At 35.7% G+C, this 11,365-nt stretch overlaps 1 protein-coding gene across 8 annotated transcripts in view; it reads left to right on the plus strand.

Moving 5' to 3' along the window:
* LOC131439170 (protein 4.1 homolog) overlaps positions 1-9,736 on the plus strand; it is a 93,269-nt gene extending 83,533 nt beyond the window's left edge. For 6 of the 8 annotated variants that reach the window (XM_058609868.1, XM_058609866.1, XM_058609867.1 and 3 more), the window contains 5 exons: positions 212-430; positions 676-792; positions 955-1,116; positions 1,178-1,288; positions 7,663-9,736. In XM_058609868.1, the coding sequence (XP_058465851.1) occupies positions 212-430; positions 676-792; positions 955-1,116; positions 1,178-1,288; positions 7,663-7,728 (675 nt within the window). In that variant the 3' untranslated portion in view covers positions 7,729-9,736. The remainder of the gene's footprint in view (positions 1-211; positions 431-675; positions 793-954; positions 1,117-1,177; positions 1,289-7,662) is intronic. The other 2 variants (XM_058609873.1, XM_058609874.1) reach the window with 2 other exon arrangements.
* Positions 9,737-11,365: the final 1,629 nt, after the last annotated feature.

The raw sequence follows: 11,365 nt of genomic DNA on the forward strand, positions 1-11,365 counted from the left end.
TGTCTGATTGAGTGCTGCTTTTTGTTGTTGAGACTTGTTTATTGTTTAAATATAATTACGCTTTGTATGCATGCATTTTGGTTTATAAAATGCTCTCTCGAAATTGATGATCATGAAAGCGATTGGCAGCTTCAGTCAAGTGAAATTCATCCCACGAGTAACCTCATGTAATCAAACTAGCTTTGTCTTGATCGTAACTCACTTACCATAGGCTGATGCCCCAAGTGACATTCAGGGGAAATTCTTAACAGCTACTGCCGTCACGACACGTACCGCCACAACCCACGAAGATCTCGGTACCAACGCCAAAACACAGCAGCTGGAAGAAAAAACGGTCGCAACCACTACGACGCAGCACGGCGAACGGCAGGAACAACGAGTGATTACACAAGAAGTTAAGACCACGGCTACGGTAACCAGTGGGGATCAGGTAGGACAACGACGGGAAAACTGCTGTTGTATTCTAGTTTGCATCGCATTACTTTATTCTAATTAATTATATTTGTTTTATTTTATTTTATCCATGAACATTCGAAAATATGTTATGTTGTGCATGCTGCATTCGATCCTGCACGAACCGGTGGTTTGCTCGTGATTTGGATTTAATTCGCTTTGTTTGCGTTTGAATTATTTGAACCGATCGATGTTGTAATTATTGCACGACTTGAAACATAGTATGCTCGCCGTGATAGCATTTCATCGACGAGTTCCGGTGACTCCGGAACACCAATCGATGGTCCGTACGATGGCGTTGAAGATGATTCTACCGTAATCTACAACAAAAGTTATACGGTTGGTATTGCATAATAAACTAAACGAATTAACAGTGATTTTTGAACTAAATGTAGCTGAATTAAAAAAATAAAGGATAAAAAAATTGTATATAGATAGGGCGACGCCGTGACTTCGATTTAGAGTAAAAATTTGTAATCATTGTTCTGTTCAAACCAACAGGGAGTTGACGACGTAACTGGCGCTTCGAAGATACCAACCGGTCCTAATGTAGAACATCACCGGGTTTTGTTGGATGACAACAACGAAGGAGTGTCTGCTGAAGGAGAAATTGTGTCCAGTCAGACAGTTAGTAGTAAAACACGAACTGTAGAAACGATTACCGTAAGAACGCAAATGTTTCGGTACTATTGAAAACCAATAATTGTAAATCTATGCTTTTCAGTATAAAACGGAACGAGATGGTGTTGTAGAAACGAGAGTGGAACAGAAAATCACAATCCAATCTGATGGTGATCCAATCGATCATGACAAAGCGCTAGCTGAAGCCATACAGGTAGGTCACTCACAGCACCCTCAGCAAAGCTAAACTTAAAATCTTGTATAATTATATTTTTTCGTCGGGATATGTAGCTTTTGGATGATATTTTTTAATAAGTGCTTCCCACGGGATGGAATGAACCATTGTCATAATATGCCAAAATGAAACCGTCCCTCCTTTTTTGTTCAGACCGGTTAAACCAGAATTTATATTCACACACAGCAGCGACTGAATCGAGTCAGTGACGTTCTATTCATGAGAATGAATATTCCGACATTTTAAAAAATTTTATCACCGAACACTGGTTTGTAGAGAAGAATCTTTTATATTTTATTTGGTCTCGTGAATGTGTCAACCCACAATCAAATTACTTATCCGTATTGAAGAAACCCGCAAGTCAGGTCCATTGAAATAAAAAAAAAAACGGCATTTCTGTTCCGTATAGAGAGTCATTGCATAACTAAGTTTGAAAAGTCCGTTAATGGTTGTTTTACAGTACTACATTAGAAGGTCACGATTCTTCAGTACGAACGCAAGTACTTTTCAAATTTCATTAAGAAAGCTAGATTTCAGTCGAAACGTGGGCCATCCTAATGACTTTTTACTTCAAAAGAAGCCCAATTTAATTACACACAACTTTTGTGAAAACACCAACCGAAAACTAATATTTCATAGAGAAAATATTTTTTTCTATCTAATTTCCCATTTCGGACCACTGTGCAATGGAAAAGGACATGGAATCAGCACATTTCTCTCATTTTGCATCCATTTTTTAGATGTCCTTGACTGCTTCGCCAAGTCGCTGCTTTGAAATTGTCCAGTATTTTTCGATTGGTCGAAATTCCGGGCGATTCAGAGAATTTATTAGTTTGGTAAAAAGAATCGAACTTGTTGGTAGCAAACTACTCCGAAAATCGTGTCGAAAGGTGACTTTGCCCCTATGCTTACAGATGAACGCTTTACACGCTTCTTCGAACATTTTTCAGTACCACTTCACCACCGGTTGGTTTTTGCCTTTCTCATATAGAAAGGCTATACAATCACTGATAAAACCGACTTTTCAACCCAGACCGGAGGAGCGAATGTCATATACCATTCGATTTAGCTCGACGAACTAAGCAAATGTCTGTGTGTGTGTGACAAATATTGTCATTCACTTTTCTCGGAGATGGCTGAACTGATTTTCACAAGCTTAGATTGAAATGAAAGTTCTTATGGTTTCCCACAAAGTTCATACATTTTTTTTAGATCCGACTTCTTTTTATGCCTCTTCCTATAGAGCAATTCCATGAATGAGTAGACGAAAAAGTGACAAAATCAGAATCGACCTTCTCCGATTTGGATGAAACTTTGCACATGGCTTCAGTATGGCAAACCATAAGTTTTGAACCGATGGAGAGGTCAATTCGACTCAGGACTGATTTTTAAAAAGGGTGTATGTATTTTTGCATTTCACAAAAATTGCCTTTTTCAAATCATTGTAAGTCGGAAACCGTTAATTGTACAAAAATAGCGTTCAGGAAGAAGTTGTAGGGAATCGATTGGGCACTCTAAAAAAACATACACTGAAAAAATAATCCGAAAAAGTTAAATAAAAAAAAATCGGGGTTTTAATTTTTTTTTTGATAATTTTTACAGTTTACGGGTGATCAAGTTCTTCTCGTTGTAATTCGGAAACCGTTAATCGTACAAAAATGACGTCCAGGAAAAAGTTGTAGGGAATCAATAGGGCACTCTAAAAAATATATACACTGAAAAAATATTTGATTTTTTTCTCAATAATTTCAAAATGCATCAAAAGAATTAAATTAAAAAATATCTGGGTTTCGATTTTTTGATAATTTTTATTTTAAAGTTCTTATTAAAATCTACAGATTGATGGCTATCCCATCAAAACTGATTAAATAATTTGAGTGTATTAAAGTGAACATATGAATTGTAAGATGTTATAACTTGGAATAAGAATTGTTTTGAGGCGTGGTGTCTTTGACACAATTTGTAGATTGAATCAAAATAGACAAACTGAAAATTTATTTTATAGGTGGCACCAAAGTTTTATCTGAGACATTAAATGTAGCAATAGTTTGAATATTGTAAAAATGATTTATTCCATACTGTTGTATACAATGTTATGAATATTTCCCGAACGGTTTTGGTGAGTAGATGTTGTGTATCTTTCCTTATGAAGAAATACTATACAACCACTGTAAAACCGAATTGTATATTATTTATATATTGGAAGATCTTTCAGTTACATTGAATTTTGATTAAAAAAATACGACAAAGAAGAGCGAATTATTTCGAAATAAATTGATCTATTTCAAAGAATTTGTTAGTTGATGCACGAAGAAGCACGCCTGGCAGGATCCCATCCCTTCCCTGATCTGATTCTTAGTGTCAATAGAATCATAGTACTAGCCATGCAATGATTCTGTACGCTAAGAATCCTCGTACTTCGTACAAAAACTGTATGGAGTATAACGCACGGAACCCAACCGTGTAAAAATTGATTTTGGTGGTATTTTCGAAATATAGTATTCTAGCGACTAATTCCATCAGGTGTACGGTTTTCTGGACTTCGGTACATTCTGGGATTTTTTTTCCTGGGTTTTCTTACTTTGTACAATTTGTTTTTCAGGGAATTAGTACATTCTGGGCAATAAATTTCTGGGGAAAAAGCTTCGGCTTTTTATGTTGTGGAGAATGGTTTTCGGGGAAATGTTATAGAATTTATAATTAATCTCAATTCTGAAATCTACGGTGATTCAAAACCAAAATATTCAAGTTTTATAAAATAATTTTTAACAACATCGTTCTTGGTTATCCCAATCAGTATAAACTGTAGATACTGAAATGTAATGAAAAGTAGATGAACCTGATTTGCTGTACACGCAAGTATATAAATAGTATGAGCATATGTGACTAATACGTTGTGGATTGATACATGGCCAACGATTGCTTTGTCCAATTGCTTGTTTATTTAATTTTCGTTACTGCAAACAACTGACAAATATCATTAATGATATAAAACTGGTAATTCAAGCCCAGTCATCATTGCCATTTTAATTATTTTATATACAATTCATTTTTTAAAGTTCAACTTTTCACATACAATGTTTGGGTATATCTATTTGAACACGCTAGAAGTTAAAACTAGTACCTTCTATTAAAACCTATTTACAAGTCACAAGTAACCGGTTTGTACTAAGCGCACATGACTGTTTTTACATGATTACATTACATGATTTATTTTTTGAATTTACGTTTCGCCTTCAACACATCAGTACATAGCAGCTCATGTTGAACTGCTACGCCACTCAGTAGTTCAACGTGAACCGCTAAGTTATCTCTATTTGAATCACTTCAATTAATACCTAAGCACAATATCTTTACTGATAAAGTCCCGAACGAAAAAAAAGTTTATGATATACTGGTCGTTTTCAGTTGGTAGTCATCTAGAAGCTTCGGTGTGTACTAAGAACACATGACTGTGCATTTCAAAAAATTGCAATACGATAGTGCACCGAAATGAGTTCAGATTTGAATTATTATTAATTTTATCTTTGTGTGAGTATTTTCTTTAATTCTTTCAATCATTGAATGAAAATGATTGGCAATATCATGTTTATACACTAACATTGCTTAAATTTCATCCGGATCCGACTTCCAGTTCCGGAACTATAGGGTGAAGAGTGCTGAAAGTTGTATACAGTCACTTAAAGCGGCGGTGCAAAATACAGAACAAAATCTAAACTGGACTCAAAACTATTCGAATCGATAGTCATTGTCAGTAGACAGCCAATCAAAACGTTTCCGGTTGTTCTGGTTCCCGGTATCCGATTCCGGATCCACCGAAAATAACGGTCATAAATTCAAAAATGGCTCAGGCCTATTCAAAAGTTATTATGAGATCATTGAGCAAGCTTCAGAGAACCCTCAGATCGTAAAATAACAATATTGCATTTGTTTCTTCACACCCTGGTTGTTTCAACTAAGCTGTTGTTGATTTCACTAACATATCTGTTGGTTTTACTATAACCATTCAGGTAAACGAAATTGCTGTTTTCGAATGCTGTCAGTTGGCTGAGAACGAAGATAGTAAAACGCAAAACAAAAATCCTCTTCATTTCACCAGAAACGTTTCATGTTCAAACTCATGTCATGTCTAGAAAAAAACAACAATCGATTAGTTGTACAAAATTTTAACCAATTAAATTGAGAAAAATGAACGACATATTGAATAATAATTATCAAATCACAATTGTTAGAGTCCCGGCTCATTGCTCCATTCCAGGCAATGAAACAGCCGATATTTTAGCCAAACGTGCTGCTATTGAGGATGAAATTTATGAGAAACTGATTGCTTTCAATTCTATAGCGCGTCTTGCCAAAGAACACTTGTCAGCTGGCAAGCTTCTTGGGATAAAGATGATCTGGGTCGGTGGATGCACTCAATTATTCCTAAAATATCGACAAAGGCATGGTTAGGGGACTGGATGTGAGTAGGGATTTCATTCCTTGCGTACTTAAGGAAGACTATCCAATGTCCCAGTTCGCGACACTCTTGCTTGTCGTGACCTTACATACATGAAACTTCTTTATCACTTCATTAAGTCTATTGGAGTTCCAATTTAAATTTTATTTCATGTTGGACCCCTTTCTCTTCCATGAGCTTTATTATATGAATAAAAGTGATGAACTGATACAAACAAACCTAAATAGTTATAAGATCATGCACAAAATAAATGTATTTTATTTAATGTAATTTATAATAGCAAATCGCTTGATAAAACAGTGTTTAGATTAACTAATGTAACTGGGAGATGTAATCTTACAGTTGACGTAACCGACAGGTTGCAGTTTTTTTTCAATACGCTAAATTTTCTCGAAGATGCCTGAACCGATTTCGATAGAGTTGAAAGCTACTATTAGGTTATTTGATAAGTTCACAATGTGCATGGCAAACGCCTTTTGTTTCGAAGATGAATCGTATAAGTGAAGTAACCGAAAAGTAAAGTCGCACTTTTTCTAACCGCATTCTATTTCCTCAGAGGTGGTTCAAATTGCATTATTGCTGATACATTTAGTTCCGCGAATGTTACCGAATGAGGGACGTAAACGTTGAAGCATGCTTTTGTGAATTCTTCTGAATGGATCACAGTTTATTTCAAGGACCGAAGTTCTTCGATGTTGAATGCATTTTCTTGAATTTGCCTTGAAACTCGCAGTAGAGTATCAAATTGCTTGTGCGAAGTTCATGAAGTGCTGAATAAGTTCAATATTATCGTTGTGTGTATGGGATCTATATAATGTAGTTTTCACAGTTTCATCAAACCAACTCTACTCACTAAACTGTTATGGAGTCAAACTCAGCAACGGAGGTGTGAGCAAACCCGGTATAAGAATCAGGTTCAAAACTGACTCGAATTGCAATTCTGAGATCAATGAAATTGAAACTGGCTTCAAACAAACGGTTTGACAGCAGTTAGATAGAAAACTGGGTTAAGTTTGGTATCAAGCGCTACTATACGCACCAAGCAGGACGCAACTAACGCCAGCTAAAATACAACAAACCGACCTGCTGATTTCTTTTTACAAGATTCGATTGTTTCGAAGTCTGAACATATTTGAACAATTCTTTCCGATTCAAAATAAGCCAAATTGTGCAATTAAACAATGATAAATGCCTTTTTTTCGAATGCGAAGGGTTAGCGGAATATCGATAGAAATGATTGCCTGACATTTAGTGCGAACGAAAAAGCAGTTCGGTCATTTAAAAACATTATCGTTTCAAATATCAAGGGGAACGTGCCATTTGAGCCAATTTGTTCTGAAGCCCCTCAGGTTTCGGGCTCCAAATATTGCGATGTTGCGATACTCATCGCGAAAATAATTTAAACTGGATGCCCCAAAACACTGTCTGCTGTATTTTAGGTAAACCAAAAAGTTATTGTAAGAGAATCAGCTGAAAAATCTGTAATTTTCTTGCAACTAACATGGTAAACCGTAAAACGATTGCATTACTGATTGTTTATTTACAATGCAATCAGCTGATTTTGAAGCTTCTATGTTGATTTCAACAAGATGACGTCGTGACAGGCGGCCGCTCTTAAGGCCTGATGACAGTGGGTCGCGTATGGATTTTGAATCTTCCTCCCTGACTTCCTCAATTGGTAGCGGCGGTAGCCTCAATGAATCATACTGAAAGTTTCACAGAATTTCAATCTGGGTTCAATCTCACGCCCACGCATACAAAATTCTCACAAATCCATACAAAAGTGGAATCAAGCTCAACTTTAACTAAACTTTGAGGGCATTGTCACATTGATCCATTTAAAATCCCAACCATAACTGAAGCTCTAATTTTGTTTTTTTTTTTAATATTCCAGGAAGCAACCGCCATGAACCCGGATATGACTGTCGAGAAGATCGAAATTCAGCAGCAAACGCAGTAAACCCGATCGTACAATAATGCCTTCAGAGTTGCATTTCAGTTACGGACTAGCGAAAAAGTATGCTTCAGTAACTCACTCGAGGAGATACTGGTTTCCACGCTAAATCTCTGAAAAAAAAACTATCATCACAACAGTATCGGGGAAACTCAATTTGTATTTCTTTCACTGGTTGATTTTAAGCTTGAAAGAAAAAGTCGGAATTCAGTCATGCGCTAAAATGAGGACAGTTACAAACATAGGCTAAGCATTTATTAATTTTAAATAAACATAAAATCAAGAACAAATTTTTTGAGGAGCAAACAAATACAATCAAACTGTTTGATGTCTGATGATATAAAATGTTGTTCGCTAAAGATAATAAGAAACAAAAACAAGCAAAGCGAAGTTGTTGCAAAATATTTAACAATATTTACACACCTAAGAGAATGAGAAGCTTTTATTAATTGACAAAAAAATATATAGTATAAAGCAAGAAAATTGACAAATCGAATGTTTGCTTTCAATGTTTTACGTTAGCAGGCACCCGAGTCGGAGCCTTAATCGTAACTTTATCGAATAAGTGAACGTTTTCTTTTCTGGACATCACAATGAATAATAACCACGATCAAGCGCAAATTACTACTACTGCTGAGCGTCGCAAAAGAAAAAGAAACAAATGTACCCAAACTGTGGTCCTCATGTCTACTACTAGTGATTGTACCTACACATCGTAGCTAAATATACAGTAAGCATATACGCGTTACCGGAAGACGGTAACATTTTTTTTCCAAATTTATCCTTTCTATCGTATTAAATCAGAATTTTGGCAGAAACTTTTCCCTCTTGCAAAAGTAGAATCCTACAGATGTTTCTAGCTGATCGTATTTAACGAACGAAAAATGCCTGCGTGTTCATTGAATGGATCTGTGTTGATGGCAAGTCTAGTTATGATGGAACAGATATTGTCATTGATCATTTTTTCGAGAGTAGTGTTCTAGAGTGAATTTACAATGTTGGCGACGTCGTTATTAATGCCAAAAACATGCAGGAGAAGACGCTGCGATCGGCATCACAATTATTATGTTTTTTTTTAGTATTTCATTTCTTCCTAGCAATAGAGGAATATATTCTTAATCCCTTTATTATGTATGTTGTCTATGTGTAGAGTGTCTATCGATTTGTGTTTCTATTTATTTTCTTATTTTAATTAACATTCCGAAACAAAATAATATGGTTACAGCCGAAAACGTACTAATTGCTAACTTATTTCTTTTTTTTTTACTTGTACGTGAAGCTTTCATCGACACCGCAAATTGAACTGGTAGCATCAAGATATTATTAACGATTGAAACACATATTTATTATAGTTTGCTTGAGTTGTAACATCTTTTAGCAGAAGTGTGCATTGGCTCGCCAAATTTGTAAAGTTTCGATAAGGGTTGGTTCTCATCCACGAATCGTATCATTTGTTAACGAAATCAAATTAGCTTGTGTCGTGTCAAATCAAACTGTTTTGTTTATTTTCACCACACATTGCAGATGGTGACACCGGGCAGTTTATGTTTCGTCTTGATTTATCTGTCTAATCTGATGATTCAGTATGTTGAAAATTAAACATAAAATAATATATAATACTTTAGCTTAGTTTGATAGGGTCCTTTTTGTTGACCCTTTCTTTTGCAATCATTTTATTATTTTTGTTCTAAGAGAGATTTATTTACGACAAATTATGAAGTGAGCCTTTGAAATATACTGTATGTTTAATTTTTGAACGCCATTTTAGATGTCAGCGTAGTAAAAAAATGAACATTAATCAAGCAAGAAAAGTTAGGTATCAAACAATACACATGTGATTGATTATTAAACGGAAACATCAAACAGAAAAAATCGATGAATGACAATGTAAGAAAATGCAATTTGCAGCTTTGCTAACGATTAATATGTGCAAGTAAGCAAAGTGGACGTATTGCTGACATTCGCCGAAAGGAAATAAAATGGTTAAGTCTAGCTTATGTGGCAAAAAACACCATCCCCAGTACCTTATTCATGCCGAAATCATCCAATAAATCTTCAATGACCGAACGATCATCAAGACTCGTAAAGAGATTTAACCAAGGTGCCACCACCCAAACGGTGTCGTGAACCAATATTAGGTGTTAGGAGGAATAGGTGCACTCTAAACCAAATATCAATTCTGCTTCTCTACAACGTTCTATTCCATTCATTTGATGCATAGAATCTTTGCCAACAGAATGTTGACTCGAAAATAGCATTTAAGAACATTTTCACGATGATTCAGTAAAAACCATTCAAGCGAAGAGGTTGTGTTTCGATTATACTGGCTCGTGAGTTAACGGATGCAGGTAGTTAAAACTGCTGGTGCTAATCGCAAAGGCAATATTCGGGGCGTTTCCGAATTGGAAAGCTGGCAACGAAGGCCATCCCGTTCATACGCACAGAGGTGTAGAGACACAGAGGTGCGAGCGCATAGAAGTGACGAGTAACAGAGGTGCCATTGCATAAATGTGAGAAGACGAAGGAGTGCAAAGGCAAAGAGGTGCTAAAGCAACCCACTGCTGATCTACCAGGTACCAGAATTTGCACGCTGCATAGGATCGAAAGAGACGACATATATCGCGAGGCAGAGCAACTGAAATAGCAGAAAACGATACCAAAAGACTGCCAATTGGAAATCGTTGGATGAGCTTCACGTCGTTCTTTACGACTGACGAACAGAGACAACAGCAACAAGGTAGATTTAATTTAATTTATTTTTTTTATTTCTCTTATAACTGAAAATTTTACTATACATAAGTTTTCATTTTGATATTATTAATTTACCAAAGAAAAAACAGTTAATGTAATGGATGATTTCATGGAAGATCATCCGAATCCGATTCCGGATACTAGTAAGATCTCAAATACTCCAAGGGCTAGACATTATCCAGAGGGTACCCCTGGGCCATGGATAGTCTATTTTCGAAAAAAAAGGTATCAAATTTGATGCGAATTACAAAGGAATTGACATCACACTTTTCTAAAGTTTTAGAAATCTCCAAAGTTAATAAAGATAAAATTCGAGTTGTTGTTAACGATCTGAAACAGGTGAACGAAATTGTAAATTATTTGCTTTTGAATATAGAGGTGAAACAGGTGAACGAAATTGTAAATTATTTGCTTTTGAATATAGAGTTTACATTCCATCGAAGGAGGTGGAAATGGACGGTGTTGTCACTGAAGCAAGTCTGACAGCCGATGATTTACTCAAAACCTGTTTTAATCCACCTAGTGGTGCAATGATGCCTTTTTCATTTTCTCCTGTATATTACAGCAGAAATTCCCCGAAATACTACAACTTAAAAAAAGTTTAGGAACTAGTTTTGAAGATTTCTGTTGCATAGTACTGTTCCATTGATATACTACATTTGAATTTAAGTTGGCGATAATCTATTCAATCATATGTGAGAAAGTGAAGTGAGATACATGTTATTACATTTGGTTACTATTATTGGTACTTCCGCAACCAAAAGCTCGATATCGGCATAGTGCCATTCGGTTCATTCAACCATGCCCGGGTAGAAGTGATTTGCAAACCAATAACAAATTGCTAATGCTAAACAAATAATAAATAATGATAAAATATAAAGAATATATCAAG

The sequence above is a fragment of the Malaya genurostris genome, chromosome 3 (genome assembly GCF_030247185.1).
Source record: "Malaya genurostris strain Urasoe2022 chromosome 3, Malgen_1.1, whole genome shotgun sequence".
Lineage (NCBI taxonomy): Eukaryota > Metazoa > Arthropoda > Insecta > Diptera > Culicidae > Malaya > Malaya genurostris.